Raw genomic sequence first — 16741 nt, 5'->3', positions numbered from 1 at the left:
AAAAAAAAAAAAAAAAAATTTTAATGAGAATGACCTGCTGGTTCAGTGGCTTAGGAGGTTAGAATTAAAATGAGGTGGTTTTAAGTATCTCAGAAAGATATAATTGAAGGGTTATTTTACTTCTTCCTTATCCTGTACTTGAATAATTCTTAATAAGTATTTTATAAATTATAAAATATTTTATAAGTATTTTAAGTATTATATTTTATTTTATAAAATATTTTATAAGTATTATAAAATATTTTATATTTATTTTATAAATATAAATATTTTATAAATATAATATAAATATTTTATAAATATAAATATTTATTTTATAAAATATTTTATAAGTATTATAAGTATTTTATAAATACTCCATAAATAAACAATGACCCACTCATTTTGTTGATTGTGGGCAGTAAGTGCTTCAAAGTACTGCTTTCATGACCAAAAAAAGTATATTTTAAATGTATAAACAAGTGCTTAATAAAAGCTTGATACAAACTACAAACTGATAATATTAAATCCACAGATGATACTTTTTTTGTTTGTTTTACAAAGGGCAATGCATCTGCCAATAAATGGGCACATGTAAAAGCAGAACCACCAGCACTGTCTGTCCCCAAAACTGTGATTCTGGCCCAGGTCACCCTAAACCCAACTTCAGAGAGTGACCTAAAGCCACACGTAGACAGAGAAACCAGACCCATTAGCAGGGCAAGCACTCAGCAAAGGGAAGGGCATTACAAAAAAAAAGAAAAGAAACAAAACCAGACCTTGAGAGGAAAAACATTATAAAAGGGTAATGACCTTCAGTAAAACCAAAGTGTCACATATGCTTTACATAGATGCTCCATATTAAAATTGTATTACCACCCAATTTTGCTCATTTCCACTCCAATTCACTCAGTCCTCACTAAGAACCTAGCATTATGAGAATCAATAGTAACTCTAACCACCTTTGGTCTTTTTAAATAAAAGATACATGTATAGTGCAGAGATTGTAATTACGGCAGCATATCTTGGTCAAAAGTCAAGTACCTGCCTCAATCAGCCTTTAACCCTTTCTATTAGGAATGTCCAAATCCAAGCTCGCTTGATTTTTAGGGAAAATATAGATATTACGAAGACTTTCAGGGGCCACTTCTGGGATGGCACACAAGGTACTAAAGACCTCTTCAGTAGATTTCATCTTCAACCTGAAATAAAAGGAAAACAGGAAATAAATTCTAACTGATCATATGGCACTTTTCTTTGGAGATAGTTCCATAAGGCACTGCTATCAGAAAGACTCCAGGTTTTTTATTTCCTGCTCACTGCCAGCTGTTTTGGCTCCAGAATACATATTGTTTTAATCTCTAAGTGTAAGAAAAATCCACTCCAAGCATATATGAAATAAAATCAGTGAAGTCAGAAACAGCTCATCCCAAGTTTATCCCACTGTTTTACTCAGTCCCAGTCACAAGGCTAATAAAATAAATAAAATTAAAATATAGTGTCTGAGAACTTTGGTCAAGACAGCAGTAAAGAACAACTTAAAGTCAGGATGCAAGAGGCAATAAGACCTTCCCTACTCTATTAACTTGCTACTTCATCTATTTTATAATATTTTGCCCATCTTACAATTTACAAATCACTTTCCATAATTACCTCATTTTCCAAGTACACTGTGTCATCTCTATTGTAGAAGTACACATGCTTTAGATTCTAAATGGCAGGGCTGGGGATGTAGCTAGGTGATAAAATGCCTGTCTAGTATATGAGAGGCCCTAGGTTGGATCCCCATTGGCAAAATAAATAAATAAATAAACAACAACAACAACAAAGAAAAAAAACACAAAGGAAATCAATGGCAGGAAACTTAGTGTTAAGATGGGGGGGCGGGGGATTTTATCCTTTCCTCAATTTTTGGTCAATAATTTTTATTGACAAAATTATATATACTCATGGTGTACAATATGTTTTGATATAAGTATACATAAGATATCTATCACTTCACTTATCATATGTGTGTATATGTGTTAAGAACACTTAATTTCCAAATTTACAAAATATATCCTTGACTGTAGTCACCAGGCTATCCTGTAGATCTCCATAATCTAGTCTTCCCCACTAACCAAAACTTTGTACTCTTTGATCATATCTTCCCAAATCCATCCCTCCCCACTCCCAGTAACTGGCAACCACCATTCTACTCTCCGCTTCTACAAGTTTAGCTCTCTTAAGATTCCACAAATAAGGTAGATCATGCAGTACTGTCTTTCCATGCTTAGCTTATTTCACTTAGCAAAATGTTCTCCAGGGTCATCCATGTTATCACCAATCACAGAATTTCCTTCTGTTTTGAGACTAAGTAGTAAGTATTCCACTGTGTTTACCACATTTTCTTTTGCCATTCGTCTGTTAATGGAAACTTAGGTTGATTTTATAGCTTGGCCTTTGTTAATCAAGTTGCAATAAACATATGAATAAAGACACCTCTACCACATACTGATATTATTTCCTGTGGATACATACCCAGAAGTGGCATTGGTAGATCATATAATTTTTCAAGAAACTTTCATCCAGTTTTCCATAATGGCTGCACTAATTTATGTTCCGATAACAGATTTTGAAGATAGATATGGATTTGAATCTTGGTTCTAACAGGTATTTGCTGTGACCTTGGGCAAGTTCTCTAAACCTCAACTATAACTGCTCCCTCTGTAAAATGAAAACAAATTCCACCTACCTCTTAGAACTTCTTTAAAGATTAAGTAAGGTAATAAATATACTTAACAGAGAAGCTGGGATGGAATTAAGTGTTTAATATGTTGTTTCTATTAATTTACTGAAGCACAACAAGCTAGTGACTAGAAATGCAGATAGTCTGTGTACAGACTTCACATTTTTCAAAATAACTCTGAAGCCAGAAAGGTCATTCATAGGACACTATTAACTCCAAGATACTGTCTTCTATGAAAAAAAAGGCACAAGCTTGCTTTCTTATTCCTCTCCTTCCCTACTCAATAATCGAGACCCCAAAGTATTCTATGTAAAGTTCCTTCTTAACAACAAAAAGAAGCTTCCATTAGGGAGAATCTTTTTTTTCCCAACTAGCAAAACCTCCTAGCTGAAAAAACTAGATGTCTCACAAGATACAGTAAGTTTTTTAAGATTTAAAATAAACAGCTTTAGAGAAATATTCAAAGGTCTTATTTTGTAGGCTTACATTCTAAAAAACATTCAGCTCTTCCTAACCTAATGCTAAAATATGAGCTTAATCAACACCATAATTTCAGGGAGCTATCCAGGACACATTTTTCTCAGCAAACACTAAAAGCATGCCCCTTCTGCCCTTGTGAATACAAGGAGCACATGGTTTTTCTAGGTCATGCCTGTCATTTCTTTCCAATATTAAATATGTGCTCAGAACAAGATAAACCATCCCCTACCCATGCCAAAGTAGACAGATATATTCATATAAAGACCATAAACATTATTTTGCCTCTGGCAGAAAATCCTTTACTGCTAGTCAAGATATTTAGGATGTTGATTGGATTCTAATCAACACTATGTATACAAATTAAATATACATAACAGGAAGCCTGCTAAATATCTAGAGTCCTTTTAAAGAAGAACTATATAGCAAAATCCAAAGTGTCACAGTGACAAACGACATATATACAAGCTAATTCGTTTGGTGGGAATATCAAGATCATAAGCTTAAATGTCCACCAATAAAGGCTAAAAAAAAAAAAATGGTATGTTTTAGGGAACAGACAGATGAGGAAGGTGGGAACATGAGGTTAAGAGAATAATTATGTGACAATTATAAAGGATGTGGATGCTCTTTATACATATACAGTTATTAAGTAGAAAAAGATACATGGTATATGTACAGGAGAAGGGAAAGGTAAGTACACAAATTTACTTATATGTACATAATATATCTTAAGAATACACAAGTAACTGTTAATACTGTTACTGAGGAAGGGAAATGAGTGGCTTAGGACAAAAATGAGAGACTTTCCATGGTACATATTTGATCCTATTGTTATACCTATTCAAAAACTAAAATTAACAACAAGGCTTGAGAATTATTAGGCTTATGGAAGGACTATAAACACCTATTGTTATATTCAATTAGCTAGTTTAGAATGTCTTTTTCTCATTTTCTACCTATAAGAATAACCAACACATACATTATATCCAAACTAATATATATATCAGAGAAAAATAGGAATATGGTGAAGTTACACTCAAGGTCACTAGACAAAACTTTTTACAAGAAAAAAGATATTCAAAATATTTATTGCAAATATATATTGTTTACTTCTAGAAGATGCTTAATATTTATTGTGCACCAACTAGGTCCTGGCTTTCACATATTTTTATTTGATCTTCCCAAGGTGAGCCCAGAGGGCTCCATGGCTCTTCCAAGGTCACTGGACCAGTAAACTGTGGCACTAGAATTTGAATATAGGTTTGCAGTAAACTGGGGTCCCTTTTTCAACATACCTTAAACTTTTGGGAGCACAGCACAGTATGTGTCCTAGGAGCTCACTAGGCTCACTAATATCATTTGCCTTAAGAGTTTGCTGCCTGGTCTCATCAAGAAAGCAGTAATGTTCTGAGCACAGATCAGGGTAAAGTCACTATCCACAGAAATGTCCATAGACCCAGTTAAGAGCATGGGCCCTACAGATAGTCACCAGAGAATTAAAATGTACTGAGCTGAACACCTCTCAAAAATCTCCCCTCACCCAGGGAACTATAAAACAAAACAGCATTGGGATAATAACGGTATCTTCCCTGCAAGCAAAATGAAGGTAGACATTTTCAAAGAATACATGCACTCTGCACATGAAATAGAATCTATTGTTTCTGAGTCACCAGTCTTGAGGAAGGCAGGAAAGCCCAGTACTGCAGAGGCCCACGTGGAAACAAGCCAGGCAGAGCCTTTCACTGCCTTCCCCCAACCTCCCTATAGACGAAATGAATCGCCTTGCAACTCACCCACACTCTAGTGCTGGCTTGGAATAAAGGCCTGCCACCTGGTTATACGGCTCAAATAAAGAGAAATCCAAAACAACTAGAGAGCAAAATTCAGTGCATACTCACCAGCCCACCAAAACGGAGAGGGAGAGACAGGAAGTGGGCTTGTGAAGTGGCCTCCGAACCTGATTGGCTAATGAGTTCAAGGAGGATTCCCTCCTCCTTTACCTTAAAAGGTACTGACAAGATGCAACCCCTCCTTCACCCACTTGTCTCTATAGACCACTGATGCTTCCTGCACCTGTTTTTAAATTGAACTTCTTAAACCCTGTGCCCTTCTGGATTAATGTACTTAGCACAAGCAAAACAGGCTGTTTTGAGCTATTCATACACCTTCTTATTTAGATGGGCCCATTGCATTCTAACTATAATACATCCTAATTATAATACCTTTATAACTTCCTATCCTTTGCAATCTCATCATGGTTAATTTACACAAGATAACAGGTCCCAGTATAAACAGTCTTCATCAATCCAGTTAAAAGTTATTTGCAGGTTTACCTTTAAGCTAACAGCCTCAGTGCAAAAGATGGGTGGCTAATTGTTTAGGCTTTAAACTTAGCTGATTTTGATTCCAAGCTTTGGTCATTTACTTGCACACATCTAAGCTTCAGTTTCCCCAACTATAAAAAGAGAATGACATCTTCCTTCCAGGATCATTTTGAGGAATATGTTAAATAACTCATATAGTGTACCCAGTACAATGCTTGCTGCAAGGGACTGAACAATATTAGCTATTATTATTGTTATTACATAATTTCTCCTTAGATTTATCTCCCCAAGTAGACTATAAACAATCAGAGGGTGATGTGTGTATGCGATGAGTGTATGGGTTATAAATCCCTAAGGTCATAATTGATTAAGAGGTTGTTTTGACTGTTCACAGTCCCCTCCAGTTAAACTGTACGTCCTTCTTCTATTAGGACTGCCTCTTAAGCCATAATTAGAGGACTCACCGGCACAACTTTCATCATAATTCTTAACAAATACTACAGAATATATATAAATATGTGCATATATTAGAAGTATGAAGATTATATTTTATGTTGAATTATAAAAGGAAAAGATGCAACTCTAACTCATAGTAATTCTTCCTTTTTAATAATTTCATCCTAACCAGCTAGAAATTACTATCCATTTCAATCCACTTCAGTTTGAAAGTCCCAAATATTCCAATATTCAGCATCAAATGCTAGTTTGTTGATTCATAATTTATTCGTTTAATTGTAATTCAAAGAGTCAAAATTATTTCATTTATCAAATATTTACTTTAAACTGGAAATGGTAATAAGCACTTCATATTAGTTACTTTATTTAATCTCCACATTAACACTTTTGTTACAACTATTTACAGAAAAGGTAACAAAGCTACAGAGTTTAAGGAAATTATCCATATCAGTTTGATTTCCTCAGCTGTAAAATGGAGAGAGCAACCTGCCCCACAGGCATAATTGTAAAAAATATATATGTAAAGCTCATATCATATTAAGGACTAAATATATTCTATTTTCATTATGAACATTAAATGAGATTATGAATGTTGAAGCTCAGGGTCTACTACACAAAGAAAATTCTACTAGCTATTCTCAATATTTATTACATTTTTTCATATTTTTAAATTATCACCTTTTATATGTTCTCTACTTTATTTGGATCATAATTGTCAGGTGCTTTTGACCTGCTATGGAACCAAGTTAACCAACCCAATCCAGTATATATATTCAGTAACTAAATTTTTTCAGATTTATTTTCAAGTATTTGATATGCTTTGATGTTTCCATAAATGGTAGCTTTTTTGAAATTTTGTTTCTAGTTGCTTCAAGTTCTTTTATAAATATACAGTTTATTTTTACATGTTGTTTTTTATCAGCCTTGCTGAGCTTTCATATTAAGTTTCCTATTAAGCTTTCATATTGAAACTACCCTGTAGTCTCTTCTGGGTTTTTTTAATAATCATAATAAGACCACATACAAATAATTAGAATTTTTTTTCTTCCTGAACTTTAAATTCTCCCCAACACCACACACAATTGGGGATTTAGCCCAGGGCCTCGCCCAAGCTAAGCAAGCACCCACCGCTTAGCAACAAGACCTTTTCAAATTTTATTTTGAGGCAGAGTCTTACTAAATTGCCCAATCTGGCAGCAAATTTGGGCTCTTCCTGCCACAACCTCCTAAGTAGCTAGTATTATAGGTGTACACCACTGAACCAGAACAAAATTTACATCTTTTGATGAGCAAAAATTCTTTTTTTTTAATTTATTTTTTAGTTGTAGTTGAACACAACTACAACTTTATTTATTTATTTATATTTATTTTATTTATCTATTTTTATGTGGTGCTGAGGATCAAACCCAGGGCCTTGCACATGAGAGGTGAGCGTTATACTGCTGAGCCACAACCCCAGCCCCCAAAAATTCTTAATATAATCAAATGTCTAGATTTTATTTATTTGTTTGTTTGTTTTTAGTATTTGGGATTGAGCCCAGGGATGCTTTACCACTGAGCTACCTTCCCAACTTTTTTTTTTTTTTGAGACAGGGTCTTGCTAAATTGCTTAGGGCCTCAATAAATTGCTGAGGCTGGTTATGTTATCCTCCTGCCTCAAGCTCCCAAATCCTTGAGTTTATAGGAGCTTGCCACCATGTCCAACAATATCAATAATTCTTAATATCAATAATCAAATTCACCAATATTTTGTCTTATATTCAATGACTTACGTCTTAAGAAGCCATTACCGATCTCAAGGTTTAAAAGATATGTCCATTTTCTGTTTAAGAGTTTTCATGTTTTGTTTTATTTTTTAATATTAGCATTTAGTCTATTTGTTAATACACACACACACACACACACACTAAACCAAGGCATCAACTTTCTGGCTTTGATAGGGAAAGCCTGGCTTGCTGTGGGCACTGACTTCCTCTCCAGTTTCACTCCAGAGTCATACTAAATGAGAAGCACTTTTTTCCGTGGTTCTCATTTCTCTAGCCACAGGTCTCTCCCCTCCTCCCTTAATGATTCTTTTCGTACAATTCAACTCATGTCGTTTCCTTAATGACGAGTTCCCCAGTCTGCTCCCCATTAGTATTTCCCTTAGTACTGTACATGTTGCAGTTATACTTTCACATTTGCTTGTGCAATTACTTGATTAATATCGGTATCAACTACAAGTTCTATGAAGACATGAACTATGTCTCTTTTGGCTAGGCTTTTTTATCCCAAGAATCCACCAAGGTGTCCAATAAATATTTGTTGAAAGAATGAACTGCCTCATTGTGAACCATCTTTTTGTCCTGGAGTAAAATGCACTTGAGTTACATTATTTTAATATACTGTTGAATTTTTTTAAATATTTATTGTTCATTTTTCGGCAGACACAACATCTTTATTTTTATTTTATGTGGGACTGAGGATTGAACCCAGCGCCCTGCGTATGCCAGGCAAGCACGTTACCGCTTGAGCCACATCCCCAGCCCCTATACTGTTGAATTTGACTTGCTAAAATTTTATCTAGCATTCCTGAATGTATGTGTGTATGTTTATATATATGAAGTTCTCATGTCTTCTTACTGGGGGCCATTTTAGCATAAAACTATGTTTCTATATTTCAGTATCCAAATCAGAATTGCCTAACGTCCTGGCTCCCCACTGCGTTTGACTCAGATGAAGCCTGGAAAAAACCATGCAGACAGACCTTTTATTCCGTTTGGGAACCCGTGACCAAAAAGTTACACACATTTTTCCCCTCTTTAAAAGAGGACGGGGGAGAGTAGTCTGAATTGGGTTATGAGGTCCCCGCTTGGGGGGGTACCTCACCTCAGCCATTGAACTCACTTCGCTGGCCGTGAGTCTGTTCCAAGCTCCGGCTAAGGAGGCATCCGCCGGGCCCCACCCCGAGGGCGGAGTCCACGGCATCTCCTGCCCAGTCTGCCCTCGCGCGGAGCCCCGTTCTCTGGGAACTCACCTCCCCGCGGTTCAGGGAGGGCCCTGTTAGGGCCGCTATTTGGCCCTAGTCTCAGACCTTCCCAAGGGACATGGGGTAGAGTGACGCAACGCACTCAGTTCGTAGCCCCACTGATGAGCTTCCCTCCGCCCTATGAAAGGGGCTCGTCACAAGCAGAGTTTATAAGGCTCCCATGTGTACAGCCATTTCTCGGTCATGGTAACTACCCACAACACACAGCGATATGCAAATATAGCAGAGAGTGTCTTCCCGCGCGCGCCTGGTCGTCTTCGCGCCGGCGCGCTGCGTGGAGCGGAACTATGACAGAGACCCTGCGATTCCTGGGAGCTGGCTGATGACGTCAGTGTCTAACCTCCATGGCGAGGCGACGGGGTACTAGCGGCCGCCGACGGCGAGGTTCGGGGCGCGTTGTCTGGGGCGCGGGTGCTTTGTCCTAGGGCGTGGAATGCTTGAGTCCCCGCAGTTGGAAAGGGAACGTGTTGCCCTGATTCTTCACTATTCTTCTTCCCCATGAACAGCAATTGACTCCCAGAACTAGTTTTAGTCCTAACCTTTTTAAATTGTTGTTTTCATATTACAGCTCTTAAGTCCAAAAGCTTGCGGACCTAACAGCTTATGTAGTGCCAGTACTGTTAAAACCGAAAGCCATACAATTAAAATATTGTGAGGTGCAGCATTATTTCATGAATCACTAAGTAAGAATAAGTGCTTCAATTAAATCTTGATTCGATATTTATTATGGTAAGAAGTGTCACAGTTTTCAGAGTGAAACTCCAAGAATTGTTGAGATATAGCTCATCATGTAATGGTCCTTTCTATAAATTAGATACTGTTTTCTGGTTTAAGAGTAGGTATTTTCAGGGAAGTGCTTTAGGGCATAAGATTAAAGCAAGCTTGGACACTCGTGCCTCCAGCAATGAATTTAGAAGAGCCCTGTGATTCCACTTTATTTTATGTTATTTGGTTACAATAGCAATTTAGCAAAGATAAGACCTTTTTAAGAATGATGGTGTAGCAGTTGTTATTGTTTCTTTGTAAGTTTCCAAACCATCTCTTATAAAAATTTTTTTCTTGGTACTGGGGTTTGAACCCAGGAGCACTTTACCTCTGAGCTACATTCCCAGTCCTTTTTATTTTTAATTTTTTTCTTAATTGTTGATAGATCTTTATTTTATTTATTTATACATGGTGCTGAGAATCGAACCCAGTCCCCCCCACACATGCCAAGCGAGTGCACTACCGCTGAGCCACAGTCCCAGGCCTTTATTTTTTTATTTTGAGACAGTGTCACAAATTGTTGAGCATTTCACTAAGTGTTGAGACTGGCCTGAAACTTTTGATCCTCCTGCCTGGAATCAGTGGGATTATAGGCAGGCACTACTACAGCTGGCCCAAATCATATTAATTTTTTTTTAACTTTTTTGGACAAAGGATCTTCACTGTGTATTCATTCCTCCTTATTTTCTCATTGTTCTTGCTCTTGACTTTTTTAGCATCAAATGAAACCAAGAAAGTTAACAATGGCAACTCAACAACAGAAGACTCTCCTCTTGTCAAGAAAGCTCGAACATGTGAGAGAAAAGGAGTGAAAAAGGATCATGCAGCTGGAGAAGAAGCTAAGAACAGGACAGAAGACAGGCAAGGTAGTGGGCCAAGGAGGACATGTGCCAGCTAGATAGTCTGTGGGAGGGGCGAGGGTAATATATTGTTCTTTCAATTCATTTCTTCCTTCCTTGACAGTATAATTGATTTCTCTATCCTTTGAGCATACCACATTATTAATCTACTTTGTTGATTCTTCATTTTCTTGTATTTGAGGTGGATTGAGACCTAGGCAGAAGACCAGGATTACTTGTAAATGGCAAATTAGTTATAATTGATTTCTAATCATGACAGCTACTGTTGATTCCCATATAAGTAATGGTAGTACATGTTTCTCTTTCCTCAGAAACCGTGAAAGCCTTGTTGTTAAAGGGGAAAGCCCCTGTGGACCCAGAGTGTACAGCCAAGGTGGGAAAGGTGAGAGACTGTGGAACGGTCATTCCATAATTTGTCTTGAGAGCAATGTTCTTTTGTTATTAGGATTCCTGTTTGGGATGTTGCCAATATTCATTTTTAGAAACTATCTCTAAAATTTCACTAATGATTTATTTTCTCCAAGGATGAGAGGAATAGTAAGGTTTGGGATTAATATTTAAGATGTTATCATGGTTACCTTTTGGGTCACCATCACCCTTCTATACTTTATTCTCTTGGAATCAGGAAATGCTATGATTATTAAAGTCAAACTGTCTTGGTCTAATGAGACACTTCCCTGGAATGGCATGGGTGAATGTTGAATAGAAAAGGATTTGAAAAATATAGAAGAAAGGCTGCTTTTGGAGCCGTTTCTTTTGAGTTGTAATCTTTTGTGTTTCTGTAATTAGAAAAAGACAGCATGTTTTCATTATAGAAATGACAGGCAATGTATAGAAAATGCATTTGCATTTCTTTCCCTGAAAGATATATGGTGATGATACTGGGGAATGAACCTTGAGGCATAAGAAAATTTAGAGCCTCACTTTGGATCTCAGAGCTGAGAATATACCAATGTCATTTTTTTTTTTCATCTCTCTAGGCTCATGTGTATTGTGAAGGAAATGATGTCTATGATGTCATGCTAAATCAAGTAAGAACATCCATTCTATTTATGAGAATTTCTTCTTGATAATTATTAATGATAGCATCCCAATAACCAGATCTTTAATTCTGAAGTCCCTTCTTTTAGCTACTTGTGGTTAGATTCCTGAGTACTCAGCCCTAACACACTCTGCCAGAGAGTGAAGTCCTCTATGAGATTGTTTTGCAAACTTTAGATCTTTTATTGAACCTATAAACTCTCTTCATATTTTCTCGTGTGTTATCTACTGAGTTGTTGGTTGGGTTTTTGTTTCATTTTGTTTTTTAACTGGCTTTAGGGAATACTTGTACATATGTGGAGAATAGTTTTTTATTTGTAATATAAATTGCTCATGTTTTCCAAGTTTGTCATTTGCCTTTTGATTTTCCTTGTGGTATATACACTTTGGCCTATATTGAAGATGTAAATTTGTTTGTAGTTAAATTTATTATTTTTTATTTTTAATTAAACTTTTCTATTTACTCATTTTTGTGGTTTTGAATAGATGATATATTTGCTTGGTTACTATATTTCCTAGTTATCACTTCATGTTTGAATTTATTGATTCAACATAAATATTTAGCAGCTGACTAGTATACCTTTGTTACTGTTTCTTCCATCTTAAGTATTATGAACAAACAGAAAATATCTTAATATCCCTTTCTGCTCTCAAGATTTTATGTCAGCAGGCAGGAGGTAGAGATAGGAAAGGGCAGTGTCTTGATAACCAGGGTTCAGTCTTCAAGTACTGGCTGCTGTGCCTTATCACAGACCACTCTTCACTCTTAGTGAGTTAACTTACAAATACCTCTTTTTAGATACTACTCATATTCTCTTTAAATGTCTCCAAGGCAAATCAGGTTAGGAATAAGACAGATGTGACAGTGGATATCCTTTGTCCCCTTGCAACATTGTCCTACTCTGAGGTTCACTGTCAAATTTCTGCCCCTGACAAACCAAAGCTCTAAGAACTATCAGAGTAAGAAGTAATCTAAACAAACAAGCATAGTGATTGTACACCTATGGAGCATCAAAATTGTTTTCATTTGGGCTAGGTACAGTGGTGCACATTTGTAATCCCAGAGACTTAGGAGGGTGATGCAGGAGAATCGGAAGTTTGAGACAAGTCTTAGCAACTTATTGAGGCTCTGAGCAACTTAGTGAGACCTTGTCTCAAAATAAAAAGTAGAAAGGACGGGGGTTATATCTCAGTGGTTAAGTTTTCCTAAGTTCAATCCCCAATACCAAAAAAAAGGAAAAAAGAAAAGAAAATGTTTTCATTTGGGAAATAATTATAAGGAATGGATTAGGATTTGGAAAACACAGTACTGTTCATAGGTCAACTGAAGCAGGAGCAGTCAATAATGTAAGATATTGAGGTTAGGTGGAGGGTTTTAGGAAGCTTCCAGACCCCCACTTTAATTGCTGAAAATCCAAAGTTTAATATATAAACCTTATTCTTTCTTTATATCCTTATTCTTACAGGAATCTAATTTTTTGCCCCATGCTGTCCTTTTCTTTATGGAAATTACTAGCACCTGTGACCAAGAATCATTAGTTAATGTGACTTACATTTGAAAAACTTTCTTTTTTTATGTTCACTATTCTCTCACTCATCATAGACCAATCTTCAGTTCAACAACAACAAGTACTATCTTATTCAGTTGTTAGAAGATGATGCCCAGAGAAACTTCAGTGTTTGGATGAGATGGGGCCGAGGTAATGACCTTTATTATAGATTTTATGCATTGTCATTCAGAAAGCCAGAGGCCATATAGTGAGTAGCTGGGTTTAAATTGGAAAAGTAGAGGGTCTGAAGTTTGGAAGAGGCTTAGGAATCAAGTTAGGCTTCTTGAAGTTGGATAATGGCTGGCATCTTTATGAGGAAGTTCCCATTGGATAGAATAAGCATTCTGTGAGGCTGAAAACTCTCCTGTGATTAGACAGCTAGTACTGCTCATAGGCTATGGTAGTTAGCAGGTAACTTGTGTCAACACAATCAGTTCCCTAGTGCTTTCATCTTTCTCTTCTTTTCCTGCTCATTTGCCAGATAATAAACAGAGAAGTCTGATAACTGGTTTGTTATTGTTAGGAAACTCTTCTTGGAGTGCAGAACAAAACATATTATTATATGTGCCATTTACTTTGCAGTTGGGAAAACTGGGCAGCACAGTTTGGTGGCTTGTTCAAGCAACCTCCATAAGGCCAAGGAAATCTTTCAGAAAAAGTGAGTAGAAGAAAATGAGTACAAAAAATACCCTTCTTAGACTGATCTTCTTCAAAAAAAATTTTATAATGAATGTGATTTGGCCTGAATGTGAATTTTTTCCCACTTTAACAATCTGTGATTAGAAGATTAAATTGCATTCTTAGTGACTAAATTAATGTAGAGCCTTGAAATTAACTAAAACTAGAAGAATCTAATATATTAAATTGACAATAAACAAAAGAAATTTGGGGAAAGTAGAGATCATCATTTGGGTGGAGAAAATCAAGCGAGAATTTTGAGAACTTTCCCTATGATATGAAAGTAGAACTTTTAGGATTCTCTGGGAATATGTTTCATTGGTATTGAATAGATATCTTTTGCTTTAAATCTCATGGTTTCTGTGGTGTTTGGGGACCTTTGGGATGCCTAGGGATTCTCTCCTCACCCCTACCACCACTTATTTTGTTTCGTTTTATTTAAGTCCTTTGTTCCAGAGTTTTTTTTCTCTTTGATTCATATTTTTGGAAAGCTGAGATGTAAAGGAGCTGAGGGAGAGGGTTAATAAATTTTTGGAGACTTTTGCCTAAGGAAGTAGTTGTAAATCCATTCCTAAACTTTTATTTGTAAGGTCTTCTTACCACCTTGCACTCTACAGATTCCTTGACAAAACCAAAAATAATTGGGAGGATCGTGAGAAGTTTGAGAAGGTGCCTGGAAAATATGATATGCTACAGATGGACTATTCCACCAGTACTCAGGTAAATGCTGACTACTTTTGGGGGAAAGCTGTCTCCTCTTACTCAGGGTAAAGTCTAATAGGAAGATTTATATAAGTCCAAGACCAATCAGGCCAGAATATCGTGAGTCATTGCTGTTTCCCACCTCAGGGGTAACTGTCACTTGTCTCTATAATCTCAAAGGGGCAGAAAGAGTGAGGCTAGAATGTGCCTTTTAAAATCTTTGCTCTATTATTTACTAAAATTATTTAAAAATCTGAAGCCCTGTTTCCAGAATTCTAATGTTATGGACCAAGAAAGCAGTAATATATAACCAAACTGAAAGAACTACATTTAAAATTGTCTTCATTTTCAGTTCTGTACCATTGTAAAGAAATTCACAAACTGAGATGCAGTAGAAAACGGAAAACTATCACATATATGAAAAACAGAAATTTTAGAAAGCCAGGCCTTGTGGCACACACACGTATAATACCAGCTCCTCTGGATGCTGAGGCAGGAGATAGGGATAGTTGAGACCAGCCTGAGCAGGTTAGCACGATCCTATCTCAAGAAAGGATTGGACATATTCAGTGATAGAGTGCTTGCCTAGCAGGCATGAGGCCTTGGGTTCAATCCCCAGGGGGAAAAAAAAATCAGAAGATTTAAGATACAGTAATATCTTTATATGCTTAATGACCATCAAGAGGGCCTTATTAACTGTGGGAGGCTATGGTAGTTAGCAGGTAACTAACTACAGTGGGTATTCCAGTTGGGTTAAGAATGGAATGTTCCTGTGTTAAAGCAGAGACTGATTGAAGATCACTCTGTAGAACACCTCTTTCAGGGTCTTACAATAGAGCCTTTCAAATTTTGTGGACTTTGTTTGTTTTTCTGTAGGATGAAGATGAAACAAAACAAGAGGAATCTATTAAAGCCCCCTTGAAGCCAAAGTCACAGCTAGATCTTCGAGTACAGGAGCTGGTAAAGTTGATCTGTAATGTCCAGACCATGGAAGAGATGATGATTGAAATGAAGTATGATACAAAGAAAGCCCCGCTTGGTAGGATTTCACATTCTGTCATACATTCACTCTTCATACATCTTAGCTTCTTTTGTTGTTGTTGTTTTTGTTGTAGATGGACACAATATCTTTATTTTTATTTGTTTATTTTTTATATGGTGCTCGGGACTGAACCCAGGGCCTCCCGCATGCGAGGCAAGCACTCTACCACTGAGCTACAACCCCAGCCCCATCCTAGCTTCTTTAATGGAATATTTCATTACTATGATGATTTAAAGCTTGCTGATAGTACTGAAAGGAGAAAACAAAATTTGAGATAAAAGGTTGTGAGGTGAGGGGAGGAACTATTTTCAAAGTTGAAAGGTGAGAACCTTTGCTGGGCACGGATGTAAGTATTGTTTACAGAATGAGACCTAATTCAGAGTCTTGTCTGTGATTGGGCCTACAGGGAAGCTGACAGTAGCACAAATCAAGGCAGGTTACCAGTCTCTCAAAAAGATTGAGGATTGTATTCGGGCTGGCGGGTGTGGACGAGCTCTCCTGGAAGCATGCAATGAATTCTATACCAGGATCCCACATGACTTTGGGTAAGGACTGTGCTATTCATTTACTTCGTTCTTCTCCCTATCCATACTCCCTGAATCAAATCAGCAGTAGCTATAATCCTTTAATCTTTTATTCCTAAGGAAATTATCATCTTAAATAGTGTCAAAATGATTTATAGATCACATATTTAATCAGTTTTGTGATTCTGCAACCTGTACACTCAGAATAATGAGAAATTATATCCCATCTGATTCAAATGTATGATATATCAAGGTCATTGTACTGTCATGTGTAACTAATTAAAACAAATAAAAAATTAAAAAATAAATAAATAAAAGTAAAAAAATATATATATGGGATGGAATCTCCTGGCCTGACTACAACCATAATCTCTGACCAAGCAGAAGTTACCAACTCAAGAGAGAATGGGTTTAGCTATCCAACCAAGTAAAACACTATCAAGACATATCACCCCTTTTCTTTAAGGTGACTATAACTACACTAACATTTCTGTGACTCAAATGATACTAGATACATAAAATACATGTTTATCTTTTGTGTGTGTGTGTTTTTTTTTTTTTTTTTTTTTTTTTTTTTTTTTTTT

The 16741-nt window shown here is 36.5% G+C and overlaps 2 protein-coding genes across 4 annotated transcripts in view; one reads left to right on the top strand and one right to left on the bottom strand.

Annotated features, from left to right (window-relative positions):
* Ccnb1ip1 (cyclin B1 interacting protein 1) overlaps positions 1-5138 on the bottom strand; it is a 27946-nt gene extending 22808 nt beyond the window's left edge. Inside the window, exons 1-2 of one of the 2 annotated variants that reach the window (XM_015480297.2) lie at positions 5086-5138; positions 1024-1181 (exon numbers count right to left, since the gene is read on the bottom strand). The gene's annotated coding sequence lies outside the window, so the exon portion shown is untranslated. The other variant, XM_048793839.1, reaches the window with a different exon arrangement.
* A 4085-nt stretch (positions 5139-9223) lies between these two features.
* Parp2 (poly(ADP-ribose) polymerase 2) overlaps positions 9224-16741 on the top strand; it is a 10075-nt gene continuing 2557 nt past the window's right edge. The window contains exons 1-9 of one of the 2 annotated variants that reach the window (XM_015480878.2): positions 9224-9379; positions 10477-10626; positions 10932-11002; positions 11601-11651; positions 13265-13361; positions 13794-13869; positions 14507-14609; positions 15468-15630; positions 16040-16178. In XM_015480878.2, coding sequence (XP_015336364.1) covers positions 9340-9379; positions 10477-10626; positions 10932-11002; positions 11601-11651; positions 13265-13361; positions 13794-13869; positions 14507-14609; positions 15468-15630; positions 16040-16178 — 890 coding nt within the window. In that variant the 5' untranslated portion in view covers positions 9224-9339. The remainder of the gene's footprint in view (positions 9380-10476; positions 10627-10931; positions 11003-11600; positions 11652-13264; positions 13362-13793; positions 13870-14506; positions 14610-15467; positions 15631-16039; positions 16179-16741) is intronic. The other variant, XM_048793064.1, reaches the window with a different exon arrangement.

Source organism: Marmota marmota, unplaced genomic scaffold (assembly GCF_001458135.2).
Source record: "Marmota marmota marmota unplaced genomic scaffold, marMar, whole genome shotgun sequence".
Taxonomy (NCBI): Eukaryota; Metazoa; Chordata; class Mammalia; order Rodentia; family Sciuridae; genus Marmota; species Marmota marmota.
This window is presented reverse-complemented; position numbering and strand designations above follow the sequence as displayed.